Source organism: Podarcis cretensis (assembly GCF_951804945.1).
Source record: "Podarcis cretensis genome assembly, chromosome: 12".
NCBI lineage: Eukaryota > Metazoa > Chordata > Lepidosauria > Squamata > Lacertidae > Podarcis > Podarcis cretensis.
In genome coordinates this window covers 25,016,293-25,036,242 of record NC_137181.1, presented here as the reverse complement: position 1 = coordinate 25,036,242, position 19,950 = coordinate 25,016,293, and the positions used below count along the sequence as shown (strand labels likewise).

At 43.0% G+C, this 19,950-nt stretch overlaps 2 protein-coding genes across 3 annotated transcripts in view; one reads left to right on the top strand and one right to left on the bottom strand.

Moving 5' to 3' along the window:
• Window positions 1–19,950, bottom strand: part of ST8SIA6 (ST8 alpha-N-acetyl-neuraminide alpha-2,8-sialyltransferase 6) — a 473,234-nt gene that overhangs the window by 219,183 nt on the left and 234,101 nt on the right. The gene's annotated exons all lie outside the window — the stretch shown is intronic.
• The window catches only part of LOC307199720 (macrophage mannose receptor 1-like), a 43,343-nt gene that overhangs the window by 9,869 nt on the left and 13,524 nt on the right, over window positions 1–19,950 (top strand). Inside the window, exons 13-22 of the mRNA XM_079947698.1 lie at window positions 2,099–2,217; window positions 4,197–4,275; window positions 6,387–6,516; window positions 10,836–10,871; window positions 12,706–12,875; window positions 14,162–14,229; window positions 15,775–15,875; window positions 17,381–17,523; window positions 19,043–19,157; window positions 19,569–19,717. Of these exons, the coding sequence (XP_079803824.1) occupies window positions 2,099–2,217; window positions 4,197–4,275; window positions 6,387–6,516; window positions 10,836–10,871; window positions 12,706–12,875; window positions 14,162–14,229; window positions 15,775–15,875; window positions 17,381–17,523; window positions 19,043–19,157; window positions 19,569–19,717 (1,110 nt within the window). The remainder of the gene's footprint in view (window positions 1–2,098; window positions 2,218–4,196; window positions 4,276–6,386; window positions 6,517–10,835; window positions 10,872–12,705; window positions 12,876–14,161; window positions 14,230–15,774; window positions 15,876–17,380; window positions 17,524–19,042; window positions 19,158–19,568; window positions 19,718–19,950) is intronic.

Here is a 19,950-nt window from a genome sequence, read left to right as displayed (position 1 = left end):
TTCAAGATTTAGAAGGTAGAGGGCAGAAGGTAGATTTCTTACTGGTTTGGAGGAGGCTGGGAAGGATTTCTGCCTGCCAAATATTTTAACACGATCAGCAACAAAATGCTGATATTGTTCCTGCCAATGCACAAGAAGCAAGACGGGATGCACTGCCCCGGCTGCTGCCATCTGCTGCACAATTTGTGAAAACCTTCTTCCTTCTGTCACTGGTAAGTATTCTCAGTCATTCTGGGCCGAGAGGCAGTCTGCTAAAACCATGTAGATGAATGGGCCACTGAGAATCTTCTCCCTGGTGCACAATTTGCCAAGAATATATCAAATTCCAACATTGCTATATGACCAGGATCCAAACTGACCCCTGAAGACAACCCCACTTTCATAGTAGCGCAGTAGGAGAGCCCATAGCTCAAGCATAGGAAGCTGAGGGGTAAAGGTATCTGAACAGGGCCTGGAGATCCATGGTTTATTCCAAGCTGCAAGCCCATTATTACAATATAGATTATGCTTGAGGATATTTATAGGAACTTCTTATCTATGGCCCTGATCCTGTGAGATTTGCTAAAGCCACTAATTCAGGAGTGGTGTTAAAGCAGAGTGAGCAGCATTCTTAGTAGTGAGTTGCTGGCTCAATATGTTCTCTAGAAGAGAAAAAAACTGGGCTTGTGCATTAAACGAGGACTTGTAGTTGGAAAGACAGAAAGACATCTGTGACATGATGTCTCAAGAATGACCAGTTCCAGAGTTCCTCCAGGCAGGAGAAAGGACCAGCTGCACAAAGGAAAGGAAAGCTTGTGCCTCTTTCCTTAGTATACCATTCCCATGCTATATCCAGTTTCAGTTTTAGAAACAGCTGGACAGACCCCAGCTAGACTGTCTCCCTTCTCAGCCTTGCCGCTGCAGAGATCCATCAGTGACCCTCCTCTGACGTGCATCCGCAACTCATGCTACTGTACATGAGCACACATTACTCAGCAGTGTAAACACACAACAGTGCTGGCTTGAGGTGTGGATACTAGGCTACGTTTATTGAACATAAATGAGGACAAAGAAAACATGTCTTCTCTCCTTGTCATTCTTCTCGGAGAGAGAGACAAACAAAAGTACAGTGGTACCTCGGGTTACATACGCCTCAGGTTACATATGCTTCAGGTTACAGACTCCACTAATCCAGAAATAGTGCCTCGGGTTAAGAACTTAGCTTCAGAATGAGAACAGAAATCATGCTCTGGCGGCGCAGCGGCAACAGGAGGCCCCATTAGCTAAAGTGGTGCTTCAGGTTAAGAACAGTTTCAGGTTAAGAATGGACCTCCGGAACGAATTAAGTACTTAACCCAAGGTACCACTGTAATACAGAGCAGATGTTCCACTCACGGGACTCCAGCAATTTGTGCTGGAATGTAAACACAGACATGTGACATGTAACAATCCCACATATCTGCAGCAAAGGTTGAATGGAATTCCCAACACTCCACACAGACAGGACAGAGAATTAAAAGTGATATAACATGAAGGGTGTTTTTTTTAAAAAAAATAAAAAAATCTAGAGCAACCTTGTCCATCATAAATTTTGTAATCATCAATAATTAAGGTAAGCTTTTTGCTTTGTTCTTCAGCCTGTTAACTGATGCCTCTTCTTACATCAGCAGCTAATTTGTGTTCTGGATAAACCAGTTGTCATTAGTTCCAGTCTCAAAAAAAGAAGGGAAGTTTTGCTGACCTGATGCCCTAAGAGCTAACCTTATTATGGGCTATTGTGCAGTGTCTGGGGGCCCCAATGGTGGTTCTTCTCTCCAAAACACTCCTCCACATCCGAAAACAACTCCTTGTCTCTGCAGAGGCATAGGAAGGGGGGGCGCCCTGGGTGTCATCACTGAGGAGGCTGACATTCGGTGCACCACCCACCGGTGACTCCCAAGCCTACCCCAAGCTGTCGATGTGGTGGTGGTGAGGTGACAAAAAAATATAATGCACTGGGTACCACCTGACTTTGCTGTGCCTCTGTGTCTCCGTGTGCAGCAAGTGAGGTGAATCCCAATTAATCTTCCTAAAAGCTGGAGTTTGTGACAAATATCTAATTGTATTCATATGCATCTAGGGCTATAACAAAGACCTTCGGGACAAGAAAACTTGGTTTGAAGCAGAAGATTTTTGTAGAACAATTGGGGGGAACCTCATGTCTGCTCACAATAAGGAAGAGCATCAGCTGCTAAGAAGGTTGGAAGTTCCATAAAATGTTTATTCACGTTGCCTCAGAATCAAAAGCAATGCTGGTTAGGGACCTGGAAGAAATTTGTTCTGTTTGCATCTTAATGTGAACTTCCCAATTTTATGTATTTACACCCCTAAACCAGTAGCTGGAGCAAAACTCATATCTTTTTAAAAATTTGCACTCTAAACCCCTCCATGTCTCTCATTCACACACTAACGACACAGCACCAGAGGGATCCGTCCAAAATGCTCTTTATTCCAAAGGGTGAATCCACATCCTAAACTGGCAGAATCAGAGATCACAAAAGAGATCTCTCTCTTCACCTTGCCAGGCTTTCCTGAAAGCAGATGCTGACACTGGCACCTCCTAGCTTCCCTTTCATTCTGCCACTTCTTCTACACTCTTTCCAGTGGCCAATGGCTAGAAGCTGCCATGTTGCTTCTTAGAAGTCCTCCTCACAGAAAAAGCTCTGTTCTTTGAAAGGGGGAGCCTCTGGGAAGTTTGAAGTGGCAGCTCCCAGCCAGTAGCTCCTAGAAGGTGTACCACTGCTATTATACCATTAAATTGTTAGGTCATAAAATTGTGGGTTTGTGGTTTTTTTGTTTTTGTTTTTGTTTTTTTAAGTACAGTGCAGCAAACGCTGAACAGGGAAAGCATTTCAACTCAGCCTTAGTAGCTTTAATCACCTTTAAGATTTGTGCCTCATTGTGGTAAAAGGTAAAGGTAAAGGTACCCCTGCCCGTACGGGCCAGTCGTGACCAACTCTCGGGTTGCATGCCCATCTCACTTAAGAGGCTGGGGACCAGCGCTGTCCGAGGACACTTCCGGGTCACGTGGCCAGCGTGACGAAGCTGCTCTGGCGAGCTAGCACCAGCGCAGCACACGGAAATGCCGTTTACCTTCCCACTATAAAGTGGTACCTATTTATCTACTTGCACTTAGGAGTGCTTTTGAACCGCTAGGTGGGCAGGAGCTGGGACCGAACGATGGGAGCTCACCCCGCCGCGGGGATTCGAACCGCCAACCATACGATCGGCAAGTCCTAGGCGCTGAGGTTTTACCCACAGTGCCACCCGTGTCCCTTTTGCCTCATTGTGGAGAGCCACTCAATTCATCATTATCCTCTTCCGAGAAGGAACCACATAATCTGAAATGTGAATTGCCCCTTTCTCTTTCAGTTGTGTAACAGATATTGCAGATATTTGTACAGGCACATGTGCTAGAATAGCAGAAAGAAGGCAGAGGAGAGAATGGCTGTGGTCCTGCCTCAGTACCTATTTTAACTGAGGATTAACAGTATAAGGATCAGGCACAGTCAAGAAAAACCAAACAGTTTTTGTATATAATGAAGAAAGGACTGGGATGTCTATTGTGATTAGTCAGATATTTTGTTGGGTTGCTTGTGATTTTTTTTTTTTATCAAATTCCTATATGTGCCCATGGGCCCAAAAGGACAGGGGCCTCAGGGTTTATAAAGTTGTCAGCTGTAAAGATCCAGACTCAGCATTAAATGTGGGTGTGCCTAAGAAATGACCACATGTGATATGAACACACAGGGAGTTCCTGTTCTGAATGGCACACCTGTTCTAGAAACCTGATACTCTTTAAATAAATGAACTGATGACTGGGGCATTTATGCTGTTCTAGCAGTTTGAAAGCACCTCAAAGTGCAAGTAGATAAATAGGTACCGCTCTGGCAGGAAGGTAAACGGCGTTTCCGTGAGCTGCTCTGGTTCGCCAGAAGTGGCTTAGTCATGCTGGCCACATGATCCGGAAGCTGTACGCTGGCTCCCTCGGCCAATAAAGCGAGATGAGCGCTGCAACCCCAGAATCGGTCACGACTGGACCTAATGGTCAGGGGTCCCTTTACTTTTACCTAGAGAGTATTAATAGTCCTTATTTTGAAAGTTTCAAATCTCTGTATTGAAATCCATTCTTTGTTTCAAGTTTTCTGCACTCTATAATTATTTTTTATATATTTTAGAATTTGTGACCGCCTGTGTTGGATTGGTTTAAATGAGTTGGAGCCCGATAAAGGATTTTCTTGGACTGATGGATCTCCTGTAAGTAAATGATTAATGCTGATGTATTGACACCAAAATTATTATTAGTTTTAAGGTTCAAGCACTCCTACCCTCATACTAAACTCTGACAGATCCCATAGCAGTATTTTAAATGTTTAGCCACTGACATATCCAGCATTAAAGTCTTTGAACATATGCTTTGTATGCTATAACATTTTTGGACCCAATTTAACACCAGGTCCTGCAGAGTTGCTTCAAGTTGCTGCTTGCCCCATTGGATTTGATTTATTTATTTATTTTTTTAAAAAAAGTTTTATTATTACGATAAGTAAGGAATGGTGCTGGAGGAGACTCTTGAGAGTCTCATGGACTGCAAGAAGATCAAACCTATCCATTCTTAAGGAAATCAGCCCTGAGTGCTCACTGGAAGGACAGATCCTGAAGCTGAGGCTCCAATACTTTGGCCACCTCATGAGAAGAGAAGACTCCCTGGAAAAGACCCTGATGTTGGGAAGGATGGAGGGCACAAGGAGAAGGGGACGACAGAGGATGAGATGGTTGGACAGTGTTCTCGAAGCTACCAGCATGAGTTTGACCAAACTGCGGGAGGCAGTGGAAGACAGGAGTGCCTGGCATGCTCTGGTCCATGGGGTCATGAAGAGTTGGAAACGACTAAAAGACTAAACAACAACAACAAGGAACACTACATAAAAATGAAGATTTGGCGCAGGAACATTATAACAGGAAAACACACACTGACAACCCAGTTTGCATGTAGTGCAAACCAAACTATGGCTGGATCTAGGCACATAAAAAAAGCATTCAGTTAAACACATTGCAATCTTTGTATGAGAAAGACTGTCTCGCCAGAGTGGTGCATGCCCTAGTTATCTCCCGCTTGGACTATTGCAATGTGCTCTACATGGGGCTACCTTTGGAGGTGACAACTACAACTAAGGAGCAGAGGAGCTAGCTACTGCTGTGCACCCGGGCGCAGGGCCATGGGGGCGAGGCGAGCGTCCAAGGGGGGTGGATCGAGCTGCCCATGGCGGGCTGCTTCCTGGAGGGGGGGCTGCAATGCTTTGCCAGCAGCCTTTGTCCGTTTGCTCTTCAATTTGACAGCTCGGGGGCTTCCCCTCCCAGGAAGCAGCCCAGTAGGGGTGGCAACAGCACACCACCTGCCTGCGACACCCAAGCCTCCCCCGAGCTGTCAAAACTAAGGGGAAAGGGGGGAAGGTCGCCGGCAAGGCGGCACAGTTCGGGGCAGGCCTGGGAGTCACAGGCAGGCAGCATGCCAAATGTCACCCCCCTCAGTGATGACACCCAGGTCGGACCGCCCCCACCGCCCCCCTCTTCCTCCGTCTCTGACTGGGAATGGCCGCCGAGACCATATAACACCGGTCCTAAAGGATCTACACTGGCTCCCAGTATGTTTCCAAGCACAATTCAAAGTGTTGGTGCTGACCTTTAAAGCAGTCAATGGCCTCGGCCCTCTGACCTCTGAAGGAGCATCTCCACCCTCATTATTTGGCCCAGACACTGAGGTCCAGCTCCAAGGTTCCCTCGCTGTGAGGTATAAATAATATATTATTATTATTGTTATAATTATTATTATTATTCTGGTTAGCAAAAATGGAACTCCATGTCGCCATCTGGTGTCAAAGCATGAGAATGCATAAGCAATGCATAAAGGTAAGGTAAAGGTACCCCTGCCCGTACGGGCCAGTCTTGACAGACTCTGGGGTTGTGCGCCCATCTCACTTAAGAGGCCAGGGGCCAGCGCTGTCCGTAGACACTTCCAGGTCACGTGGCCAGCGTGACATCGCTGCTCTGGCGAGCCAGAGCCGCACACGGAAACGCCGTTTACCTTCCCGCTGGTAAGCGGTCCCTATTTATCTACTTGCACCCGGGGGTGCTTTCAAACTGCTAGGTTGGCAGGCGCTGGGACCGAGCAGCGGGAGCGCACCCCGCCGCAGGGATTCGAACCGCCGACCTTTCGATCGGCAAGTCCTAGGTGCTGAGGCTTTAACCCACAGCGCCACCTGGGCCCCTTAAGCAATGCATATAAAGCACTTTTTCTTTGCCAATGTAGCTGAGTCCTCTGCCTCCTTTTCTGTAAATCACTAATGAAATCTTTATTCCTATTGTAGCTTGACTTTCATGAAGGCTTTTCAACTAGACACAAAGACAAAGATTGCAGAGGAGTGATTCTACATCATTCATGGTGGGAACCTGTATGGTGTGAGAATTATCACAGCTGGGTTTGTCAAATAAGGAGAGGTAAGATTACTTTTATTTATTTATTTATTTAAATAATGTTTCATTGGTTTTTACACATATTTTCCAGCATATCATCCTTTTAAACATCATTTCAAAATCTTTGGCTATCACAGCATAAGACTTGCTTCAACCTTGACCGATGTTTTTCTAAAATCTTTTCTAATTATGCATTTTGTTACTAGAGTTATTGCTATAAATTCAAATCTTAGTACCTATGCTTAATTCTTTTCACAATAACTTATATATTACTCTTACAAAACTTCTTTTAACCCTACAAGCGATGTCAATTGGTTACAGTTGCTTTCCAAATATGTCGAAAACTTCTTCCATTCCTTTAGGAAAGTCTGGTCCTGCTGGTTCCAAATTTTCCTGGTTAATCTTCATCAATTTCTCTTGCCACTCTTCTTTAGCTGACAAAAACAAACCCCTGTGTTGCAATGAGAACCAATCACAGAAATATAGACACAACACATAGGCTAATAATTGTTAAATCATATATAATAGAATAATGATATCATTCAAAAGGTAGAAATAAATCTATTAGAGTTCATATATACAATGTAACAGACTAGTGGTGCAGAACGTTGAGCCATATGTTCAAAATAGGCGTCAAAGGTCAGTATTATGGGTAAATCAAAAGAAATTTGGTATTAGGCAAGATTTTGAATGGTGGTTATGTTGAAGGCCTTTGCAGATGACTTAGTCATAACAGTGGAAGAACCATTAACTAGTGCTAGAAAAGCACTAGAAAAAACAGAACAAATTGGACAAGTAGCAGGTTTCAAATTAAGAAAAAAAATGTTAGTGAAAACTATGAACTGAGATTTGATTGATACATTGCAGCATCAGAGTGGAATAGAGGTTGTTAAAAAAGTTAAATATCTAGGAATCTGGTTAACATCGAAAAATATAAATTTATTTAAAGACAATTACACACTGTATGGAATGGTATTAAAAAGGACTTAGAAGTGTGGGGAAGAATGAAACTATCCTTAATTGGTAGGATTTCAGTTATTAAAATAAGTGTGCTACTGAAAATGTTGTTTTTATTTCAATCAATCCAGATAATTAACGGAGTTGGTATCTTTAGAGAGTGGCAAAAAGCAATTTCAAGATATATCTGGCAAGGGAAGAAGCCAAGAATTAAATTTAAATGGTTAACAGATATAAAAGAAAGGGGAAGCTTCTCCCTACCAGATCTGAAATTGTATTATGAAGCATCATGCCTTTGTTGGTTAAGGAACGGGATATTGTTGGAGAATACAGATATTTTAGATCTAGAAGGATTTGACAACAGATTTGGATGGCACGCATATCTATGGTATGACAAAGTAAAAGTTCATAAAGGATTTGGAAACCACATATTTCAAAAGTTATTGTATGAGGTGTGGGATAGATATAAAAATCTATTAGAACGTAAGACACCATGGTGGCTCTCACCACTTGAGGCAATGAGTGTAAAAAAGAGAAATATGAGTAAAAATTGGGCCACCTATGAACAATTACTAATAGAGATGGAGAACCAATGGAAGCTAAAGCCATATGAAGATGTAAAATGTATGGCGAATGATTGGTTGCATTATCATCAAGTCTATGAGATGTTTAAAGAAGATAAAAACAAAAATGGATTTGGATATACAAAATCAAGGTTTGAATTGGAGTTGGTAAGATTACTTTTACTTTTTTTTAAAAAAATATATTTATTAACATTTTAAAGACTGCAAAAGAAAGACAAAGAATTAAACAATACAATACAATACAATACAATACAAAAACAAAAACACCACACAACACCAAGCCCCAAACATTAAATTAACAAAACCAAACAAACACAATTTAAAACACATCTAATAAGTTCAGTATCTTAACTTTCATTCACTTGTTTCAACGACCTCCTCACACCTCCCTTTTTGTATTCCACTTTAATTAACTGTTTCAGCAATTCCTTTCCCTCTTCCTCTGTTTTCTGTCCTGTAATTTATCTTAACATATTCTAACCTTATTTTTCCCTTTAATATATAATTGTCTTAACATATTTTAACTTTATTTTCCCTTTAATACTCTAATAATCTATTTGTACTTAATTCCTTGTAACCTTTCTACTAAAGCCATATAGCTCCTTTCCAACATTTTTCTAACACTCATTAATTTTACAATATTTTTATAAATAGTCTTTAAACTTTTTCCAATCTTCTTCCACCGACTCTTCTCCCTGGTCCCGGATTCTGCAAGTCATATCCGCCAATTCCCTATAGTCCATCAACCTGGTGATCTTCTGTCTGATGCTCTTAACTCTTTTCCAAGTCCCTTCTGCGAGTCTTCTTCATATTTATACATGAACTTTACTTTGTCTTCCACTGATCTTATTTTCATTTCCCTTCCTTTCAGGCTAAAGAGTAGATCTCGGGGAAACTCCCACCTAAAGATGATTTTATTCCTTCTCGACAGGGCAACCAAATCTCCATAGTTAAACCCAAAATCCAAAAGATATTTCGGGACGTCTTTCAAAATTTCCACTCTTGACTGTTGTTCTTCTAAGTTCCTCTGGTATTTCCAACAGTCTCTTATTTTGTTCTTCTCTTTTTTCCCTCCTCTTCCAAGTCCGAGAGCCCTCACAGTTTTAATCTCTTCTTGACCCAAGTCCCGGTCCCAAAAGTCATCAAATTCCTGTGTAAGGAAATCTATCAAACTTTCCTTCTCCAGTTCAGGTAGGGCTTTGATCCTCGAAATCTGATTTTCTTTAAATTCAGTCATAGCAGGCATCAACTTTTGGTCATCAAATTGCATCTGTAAGGCTAGGACTCTCTCTCTCTCCAATTGTGTTACTTTAGGTTCAACGGCAATAACTTTCTCCCTAGCCTTCTCCGCAGTTTGCCATGTCAAAGTAGATTCCTGTGTCAGTTTCTGAATCATTTCTATATTGGTGTTCACTTTTTGTCCCAAATTGTCAATTTTGGTATTTACCACATCCATCTTTTTGTGAAGCTGTTCCAGTGAGTCACTTATCTTACATAATACAACCACTAAGGCCTCTTCTGCCAACATTCTTAACCGATTCAAGGTCCCCAGAATCTCACAGGTTTTTATCTTGCAGCTGGAAATTCCCCCAGCTCAACTCTTGTGACAGTTTCAAAAGCTTCCTCTAGAGGGAAACAGTTCCTCTAGAGGGAAACAGTTTCTGTTTGTATTAGTCCTTTTAAACTCAATTCAAACAATAAAGTTAGTTTCAATTTTCTGTTACTTTTACTCCTTTTTAAACGCAGACAGAGACCATGGAAACAATGTATTCCTCTTATTTAACTAACTGTCAGTGAACCTTCTAATCACGGTCAGTCCTGTTGGCAGCCCGTTTCCAGGATCGGAGCGGTGGTATATTAACTCTGTTCGCTCTCTCCTGCAGGTATACTCAGTCCAAAACTTTCCCCCCTCTGCTCCTGCCACCAAGGGGGGTTTAGTATTTTTTACTGATGGAAATTTAGTCCTTTACAATAGGTTTTCCGAGACTTCAGCTTGCATCCTCATTGCTTCAATCTATTTACAAAAGGGGAAGGTGGACTTCCTGTTTTAGACCTCCCCGTTTCGGCACCAAATTAAGACGTTTAAAAATCCAATTCTCCGCTCTACTCACGGGTAGTTGCTTTAAGATCAAATTGTCCACAGGAAAAAGTCAGCGCTCTCCGGCAACAGCTATGCGGCTTCGCTCCGTGGAAGAAGCAGTCAATTTGAAGCACCGCACTGCTCACCCCACGTCGCTCCGGATCCCCGAAACCGGGTTTCCCCGCGAGTAGGGGAGGCGCAAAAGGTGCCAGCCAAATCCCACGTTCACAGGCTTCACCCGCCTGTGATTTCTAGTGGGTCTCCGCCTTCGCCGTGGCGGCCAGACCCGGATTCCTACGAAGCAAATTCCTCCCGATCAGAGGAGGAATTACCGCCATTACCGGAGGCGCTAACCCGGAAGTCCCGGTAAGATTACTTTTAAATTACAACGAGTTCGTGAAGCAAAGTGAAGAGGACTTTTTTCTGCACTGCTGAAACTGGCTTTTTATGTTTATTTTTTTAAAAAAACATGCTTGCTACTCACCCGGCCTTTTGTGATGAGGGAAAAAATAATGTGAAATTAATTTAGCTTTCATTATGAATGTTGCAGAGTCCAGAGCTTTGGCCGCCATTTTGATGAGAACAAGCTCGTTGTGAATACAGGAAGCTACTGATAGTTCTTTCATATAGGGTTATTAGCTGTGTCTCAGAAATGTAGAAATGTGAAATACTAGAAATAACCCTTTACTTTCATTGTCATGGACTCCTGTTTCATTTTTCAGGTGTACCATTAAAACCGGAACCAAGCAATGATTTTGGTATGTTGGCTCATACTGTCTTCTCTCACGTCACACGGGTCTTCCTTAAGCAGCATCATGAAAGGTGGGGGTGGGTCTCTCAAGTCAAGGATGCTTCTGTCAGGAGCCAAAGATACTTGTGCTCCCTGACCCTGGGCACTCCAATTCCTGCCTTCCCTCAGAACAAGCAGATTTTAAGTAGCCCTAAGGAATGTTGGGGAGGAACTGCTCTAGCAGTTCTCTACAGCCATTGAAAGTTTGATGATGATGATGACGACGACAACAACAACAACAACAACAACAACAACAACAACAACAACAACAACAACTTATTTATGCCCCGTCCATCTGTCTGGGTTTCTCCAGCCACCCTGGGTGGCTACGAACATAATATTAAGAATAATAATAATAAAGTGATAAAACATCAAACATTAAAAACTTCCCTAAACAGGGCTGCCTTCAGATATCTTCTAAAACTCAGCTAGTAGTTTATTTCCTTGACATCTGATGGGAGGGCATTCCACAGGGAGAGTGCCACTACCAAGAAGGCCCTCTGACTGTTTCCCTATAGCTTCACTTCTCGCAGTGAGGGAACCGCCAAAAGGCCATCGGAGCTGGACCTCAGTGTCTGGGCTGAGACACTTTTTCAGGTATACTTGGCCGAGGCTGAGGAGCCAATGGTAGATCTCCCTGGTCTGGGCTTCCTCACTCCTCTGAAATGAGTTACACAAAAATGCAAAAGGACTGTAGCTCAGTGGTAGAACATCTGCTTTGCATGAAGGAGGTCCCAGGTCCACCATATGTCCAGGAAGCACTGGGAGAGATCCCTGACTGAAACCCTGGAGACCACTACCCAGCAGTGTTGACAGTATCCTCAACTAGATGGAGCAGTGGTCTGGCTTAGGCAGCTCCCTATGTCCCTAAGTTTCAGGTATTATTGGCTGCTCATTATCATATTCTCATATTAGTGAGCCTTGGGAGTGGTTCTCCAGCTGGGATCTTCAGAAAAACCACCTGACTATCTGAAGTTTAGTTGCATTAGGCAACTGTTGAGTGTGATTGAGAGTTAAGAGAGAAATTATCTCATAGAATCATGGAATTGTTGGAAGGAGACCCTGAGAATCATCTAGCCCAAATCCTCTGCACGTCTACTTGGAAGTAAATTTCACTGATTTCTGTTAAAGAGGAATGATTCCATTCCTACCCTTCCTCTCGGACACAAACAATATCATCCACCGGGGATGAAGGCTAATCTGGTGTTTAGCCCAGACTGAAATAGGTCAAAACCATCAGTTCTCCTCAAGAGCATCTGAACCATGACCAACCTTTCATGCACCTTGCCCAAAAAGAAATATGGGTGGCTGACTAGCCACAATATGTGGAGACATAAGCTAGTACCTTTAAGCACGCACAGAATGCTTTTTCTTCAATCTTACATACTTGCATTTCAGCCCCCACCCCAAATCATGCCATGATCATCACCACTGAACTAGTCAAGTTTTTCTTCAGAATCTGTTGTTCATGGTTCCAAGGTGCTCTTTCATTTTAATTATATATTATTACGGTCATACAGCTGTTTTGTTGTTGGTTTACTCTAATGTAGCAGTGTTAAAGCATGCAGTTCTGGGGGCAGGAGGGTGGACATGTTCACGGTGTGCTTCAAAACTGAAATAACACACATCACTGTTGGGGTCACCCCAGTTAGGACTATTAAAATTGCTTGGCTTCACCACTGGTTGTGCAAAGTAAATTTATTTGTACTCTTGTATTTCATTTTATAGTATTTAAATTATCTTAAATTAAATGGGGGAAAATTAAATTAAATGGGGGGAAAACATTTCTTCTTCTTTTGCAGTATATCCATTTCAAGTAACTGAAGACGGCTGGATTGCATTCAATGGCGCTGAGTACTATTTCAGTAACACAACTTTAACTGCAGAAAGAGCCCGGAGATTCTGCAAAAAGCACGCTGGAGATCTTGCTGTTATTGAAAGTGGAAGTGAAAACAAGTTTTTGTGGAAATATGTAAGAAATATATGAGATATATTTTCCCTTCTGATCACATATCACTAGGCTTTTTGGGTTTTTTGTTTTTGTTTTTGTTTTTTAAAAAAGCCAGATGAATTGTTTGATCGATCGTGACCATTTTGTTGCCTGCTATACCTTTCTTCAGGATGGTGTCACCAGAAGCTTGCAGAGATTAACAGTGCAATCCTATGCGAGTTATACTGCACACATCTTACACTCTGTGCAGCTTCCAACATATATAAAAACATAATAAAACATTAAACATTTAAAAAACTTCCCCATGCAGGATTGCCTTCAGACAGCTGGGGGGCGGGGGCGGATCCTTACACTCTAACATTTCTCCAGTGAAAATAGGGACAGCATAAGGAAAAGTGGGACATTCTGGGATCAAATCAGAAACTAGGACAGCTTCTCTAAATCAGGGATATCCCTGGAAAATAGGGACACTTGGAGGGTCTGAGTTACTTCACTCAGCACTGAATCAAAGCTCTGTTTCTCCCACAGCCTCCATTGCAGCCTGAGGCTCTGCCCCTAGAGAGAATCATTTGCCCATCCTTTCTTCTCTGGTGCTTGAGAAAGAGAGAGCAAAGACCGACCCACACAAAAAACGGAGATTTGTAACTGAATACCTTTTTCATGTGGCAGTCAGCAGAGATACATTCTAAGTAAATTATCAACTGTCAGGCACTCTGCTTCTCTAGCGTTAAGCTTCAGTGGAAGTTTCCATGCTACACAGAACGCATACAGAGAACAGTTATTTTCCATTTCAATGTACAATTAAACACTTATACTTAACAATCAGGGAAATTCACGGGACTTTGGAATCAGCAGATTCTGCTGACTACTGCTAGTGTGGGGACGGGGGACAGGACAACGACGACTACCAATGGTACCTTCCTACTCTGCTGGGCAAAGCTGGGATCTCTGCCACAGCAGAGACATCTCAACCAGCAGCATTCCTCTCTGGGCAAGCATTGAGGTGACCATATGCCACCCTAACACACACACACTGTTCAGGTATGAATTGAGAGAGGAGCTAGGATTGCTCTCTAACTTAGTCTGGATTCCAGTTGTTGAAGAAAAGAAATGAGTTTCATGCCCTGCTTTTAAACTCAGTTGAAGAGCACAATCCCTGTTGCTCTTGTTCATCGTTACTAGCTTCTTTCCAATATGGCCTGATTTGTAAACTCTGAACTCCATGTAGAATAACTGACATATTTTCAACTGGAGAACACCAGTACTTTATTGTGTTTCTTCCCCATCTTCCCCCGTGTATGTTGTAGGACATTACTTTCAGAACTGGAGGAAACCTTTTCATTGGTTTAATTCTGGATCCGGATAGAAGTTTTGGGTAAGCGAACAGAAAAATAAAAAATGGAAATCAGATTTTAAAATGATAATTATGTATTAAGTTTCTCTTAGATAACAGCTAGATTGGCATTAAGATAATCTGGATATAAGGATGTTCTGCCAACATTTTTGCTATTTTGAGCAGATACACTGATTGACACTACAGGCCTACGGTCTCTGCGATGGTGCTACAGAGGCCATAGGAAGCTTGCATTTCTTGCTCTGGGAGTGCAGAGGGAGGTCTGATCTTGGAGAGAGCGATTTCGTTCAACTACTTTGTCCTTATCTTGTCCCATTGCTATGAAAGCTCAATGTCAGTAAAGCTGGAAAGCAAGTGTGTGCCAGAAACAGGCTAGGGGGAAAGCTTGGCTCCAAAGGATCCAGCCTTCGCGCTGCTCCCCAACCTGGTTTTGAGGCTGGCGGTGCTTCCCCCCACCGCCAGCCCCACAAGCTCGGTTGAAAAGCCCGCAGGAGCGGCGCGCTCTTTAAAGGGTGCACGGCTCCTGTGGGCTTTTGCGGGAGATGGGGGAATTCCCCACCTCCTGCAAAAGCACACAAAAGCTGTGCACTCTTTAAAGGCTGCACGGCTTCTGCAGGTTTTCTAGGAGGTGGGGGAATTCCGCACCGCTCTTGGGGGCGTTTCCCCAAGGAGGGAGAAGGGACTGACTGGCCGAGTCAGTCCCTTCTCCCTCCTGTGGGCTTTTGCGGGAGTTGGGGGAATTCCCCCACCTCCCGCAATAGCAGAGAGAAGGTCTGGGAGAAGTGCACAGGCTGCGTTCAGCCTGTCCGCTGCTCCCAGAGCTGGGGGGGGGGATCATATTTTTTTCATTGATTTTCCCCTCTGAAAACTAGGTGCACCCTATGGTCAGGTGTGCCCTATAGAGCCCTGCTCTTTCCAGGTAGGTAAAGGTAAAGGACCCCTGACAAGCCCTAAGAATTATCTCTTTTATTAGGCTGTCAGCACTCCTTTGCCTCTCCTATTTGCATTAGGGCTAACGGTGCCAACCTCTTAATTACAATCATACAATGTTATATTTCCTCCAAGGCTGTCACACTCCTTTCTCCCTGTACTTTCTTTCTCCTCTGAGAAAAAGGGCATCACTCTCCTCTCTTCCTGAATCCTCCTGTTCTTGTACATAGCTTGGATGTCGTACACCCCTAGTTTCTGTTGCCCTCTGCTCCCAACCACACTCTGAATGTGGTTCAGCAATGACGTTCAGCTTTTCATGACACTACAGTAAGAGGGTGAGAGTACTTTTCAGCTGGTCTTCCTATCACACTGCCCCACATTCAGACCCCATCCCTCACCATAGGAAGGTTTTTCAATGTAATGTTTTTTTTTAATCGCCATTATATCCATTAATCCTGCTCAGCATTCTTAGTGCTGCCAGCTTTTCTTGAAGAGCCAAGTCTCAGGCTTGGAAATTCAACACCTAAATATTTCTCTTCTTAGCCAGACATTCTCTTTGTTAAAAACAAAACAAAAGTCATCGTAAACTTATGAAGTGCAAATGAAGGACTAAATACCGCATGTTATTTTCTATAGCTGGGTGGATAGAACTCCAGTGACCTATGTAGCCTGGGCACCCTGGGAACCCAACTTTGCAAACGAAGTCGAATTTTGTGTGATCATGTATCGTGAAACAGGTAATTAGAATAAAATGTTACTATTATAAGCAGTTATTGAGAATGTGCATGCTTAATGGTGAGGATTAATATGAATAGGCACCACACACTGAATCACCATCACTATTCCACCCAAAATTAAAACATTAAACCGAGGGTAATCCATTATGTTAAACCTCAATAATTGTCTTCCTTGGATAGGGCAGGGTATTAAAGTGTTTTAAAGGATACTGAGGCATGGGGCCTCTTACTACTACTAGCTATTTTTGCTATTATACAAAAGAAAACTCTGGTACTTGGAGACCTAGGGAAGTTAAACAGAAGGATTTTATTTTACAACAAAACAGGTAAAACAAAAGATTTTGTCACGAGATAGAGTTCTTTCAAGAAACAACAACAACAACAACAATAATAATAGATGTCACGGAGGGGTCAAAGGACTGTGCTGTGCTGCCCACCTCCCTGTGTAGGGGGGAGCCCAGGCAGCCACTTGTCAGGCACCCCCCTCCCCGTGTTGGCCACGTGGCTATTCAGTGAGGGGGCCTGGGATTCGGCAGCAGACAGGGCAGGGTGGGAATCCCTGTGTAGGGCACTTGGTTCGTGACCCCCCTGCCCAAATTTGTGGGCCCAGGCCTATGGTCCTCCTGCCCACCAAGCTACGCCCCTGTCTGAAACAAGTTGGTACTTTCTGTCAGTTTCCCAACCTTCTGTAAATCAAATTACTGATTAGTATACCAGACCAGGGGATCACCCCACCCAACCTATCTTTTTGGGGATTATACTTCTCTCACTGGAAGTTTTATTCCCTTCCTACTGAACTGAGACCCACGTAGAGTCTTCCCTCGCAACTCCACTTCTCCTGCCTCGAATTCAGCTACCTGGTTCTTATACTCTTGAAGGACACTCATCACTAGCTTTCAATCTAAGCTCAGAGATTTCTTTCTCTGGCTGTGGATATTTTCCTCAGGGCGGAATACACCCTGCTCAGATGCTATTTATAGTATCCAGATGAATGCCAGGAACTCAACTCTCAGCTGCTTTTCCTTTTTCCCTCCCAAAGTGGTGAGCCCACCCTGCTCTGGCTAGCTGCACCCACAGCCAGTCAGAGTAAAGCTGCAACTTAGCTCTCTGCATCACCACACTCTGGCCTACCTGAGCTTTCCATCACAGACACCAATCAAATACTTCTGACTAGACATTGTTAGGATTGGGTTGTAATTCAGCATTCTCTGAGCAAAGGAGTACAGCAAGAGAGAGTTTAGGAAATATTCCCCCGACTTATTGTTTATATGTTGTTTTAATAACTTCGAAGGCTTTAATTAAGTCATTTCTAGTATGAAGTACTCTCTCTATATATATTTACATTATAAATCACCTCCTATATGAAACTGCATAGTACACTTGCAGTACAGCTGCTATTGTTGCATTTTATTTTTGTTGCTAAGCTATCACTTGGAATACGTACCTGATGGGCTGTACTAGTGATTTGAGCTTACCTGTTGACTCGTAACAACTTCTCTGTTCAGGCTTATGGAATGACATCAATTGTGAAACTGAGAATAGATTTATCTGTGAAAGGCGTAACAGTTCTGCCCCTTCAATTGTTGCTCCGACAACGCCTGAACCTCTTGGAGGCTGTCCTCAAGGCTGGCACTTCTTTGGTAACAAGGTAACTAATACAGCTATTGCAAATATATTGGTATATCAGCCCTTTTCAGATACTATGGCACAGACAATGAATACTTTTCCAGAGTAGTTGAAGATGCACAGATTGCCCTCCATGTCCATAGTTCTATTCTATAGATTCCACATCCTCCCTCAGCCTTCGGTACATGCTATGAAGACTGAAAAGGTCTGTTGAGCTGCAAAAAGGAAGTAACAGTGAAAGTGATAAATAATGTAAACTAAAACAAAACAAAACCTAATTGTCAAATAGGGGAATTGGCATTTTAAAAGCTCAAGATATATGCAAGCTACAGAAAAGAGCATTGAAAGTGGCTTCAAACTAAGTGTTCAGCATTTTTTCGTGCTTTAAAGTTAAATTAGCATTTATTAAACGACCATCTGAAAAAATACAGACTGTTTTGCTTCCTAACGCAGAGCCCAAATGCTGTTATCCTAGAGACAACACTTTGAAGAGTCTTGTTCCTCATTTCTGCCTTCCTCCATCCTTGTCTGATGGCATCATGTGATGTAGGCCCTCTCTCAATGGCATATCTGCACTTGCAGAGCTATCAGCAGAGATAACTGCCCTTTCTAGAGTACATGATTTCTCCCCAACCCTGATCCCATGGGATTCTCCCTCCAGTTCGTGAATCGGGGGTGGGGGTGGTTACAATGACTCTAAAACCCAGTTAAACTATCAGTTTCTGCTACTTCTATCCTGGCACCGTTTCGTGACTCTTGACTGCATTAAACAATTCATGGGTGATGGAATTTTGAAGTTTCCCCTGTTGTAAATAAAAATTGCCCTTTTCCCTTATGGGGTATCCAAGAGCCCATATAGAGTCGTTACATAGGTTCCCAATTGGTAGGAGAGAAATAACAATGGCCAACCAGAGAATATTGAGAAGCAAAGCAGCTAGTAAGCTTGATCTTTATTGATCTGTTGCAACAGGGTGCTCCCCTCACCCGCAGGAGGAACCCAGAAAAATGGCGCGGAAGGCCTTATAAAGACTTTTGAAATTGCCACCCTGTAGATCAAGACCACCCCCAGAAACATCATACATACATCACAGAAGGGGTGTAACCTAAGACCACCCCTCAGATACATCATACCTACATCACAGAAAAAGGCAGAAAAGGCAGTCTTAAAACAGAAATTTGAATGTTGTTTTTCTCCTGTCGTTGTTTGTCTCCTGTCTGGCAGGTTACTTGATTGGATTGCCTGGGTAGCCTGGCCAGTCTTTTGTAGTGATAAATACTTAGTTCCTGGACCAGCTCACAGGGTCACACCCTATTCAAACAAAGACATACCCTTAAGACAGGATTTGTGAAGGAAAAGACAATGGGGAGGCTTTTCCATTTTCCTTTGACCTTGCAGAGAAAACATTTGTTCAGTTTAGGAATCAAAATGGTTCCAGGTTGGTCTTCTTGTGCTGATCTATGTACATGCTTGGTTGGTACGCTTATGAACATTACCATATATCTAAGACCATAAAATTCCTATCATACCCTCTCCCTCACAGTGCTTCCAACTATTTGGCCTTCATGAAGAAGAAAGAAAAAACTGGTCTGATGCACAAGCTACTTGTGAAGATCTAGGAGGAAACCTGGCTAGTATTCCAAACAAAGTCGTTCAAGGTGCGGTCAATTGTTTTAAAACACTCTAGGGGCTGCTGCCCCTAGTAGCCAACTCTGCCTACCCACCAGTTTCCATTCCATTGCCAACTTTTCTTTCTTTATGTAACCACCTCACCCCAGCTCCATGTTCCCCATCCCCTCACAGCTCCACAAACCCCCACCCCAATCCCTATTCTCCACTACACCCAGCCAGTTATGAGCGTGACTGCAGATGTGTGCAAATATTGTATAGGGAGTGGCTTCATATTTGAAAAGTCCTGGCACTCCTATTCAAGGTATCTTCCTGTCAGAGGAATTACTGGAATGTGATTCTAGCCATGACTAGTATCTAGTGATACTAACCATTTATTAGATAAAGGGCATTAGTTTAACAAATCTGTCATGTAAATATGTGTCTTTATTTTCATTCAGCATTCCTGACACTGCATTTACAAAGTGCTTCCACTGATCCTTGGATTGGACTGAGTTATACTTTTAGTCGAGGCACATTTGTATGGAAAGATAGAAGTGCTATCTATTATACAAACTGGGCCAAAGGCTTCCCGCTTGGGAATTATGGTGTAAGTACTGCCTGTGAAGGCTTTAATCTCTTTCTTTTGGATCCATGAAACTACTGTCATAGTGGATATCTAATCCCTCCCAGCAGATTGCAAAATTGCAAGTAAAACTGGTGTCAAAAAGGGGCAGGACGCAGAAATCTCCAATTATGTGCGTCCTATAACAGAACCCCGGTGTAAGTGGCTTCCATAGGGGAGTCACAGAATGAATGTGGTTGGTCAAGGGAGCCATGGAC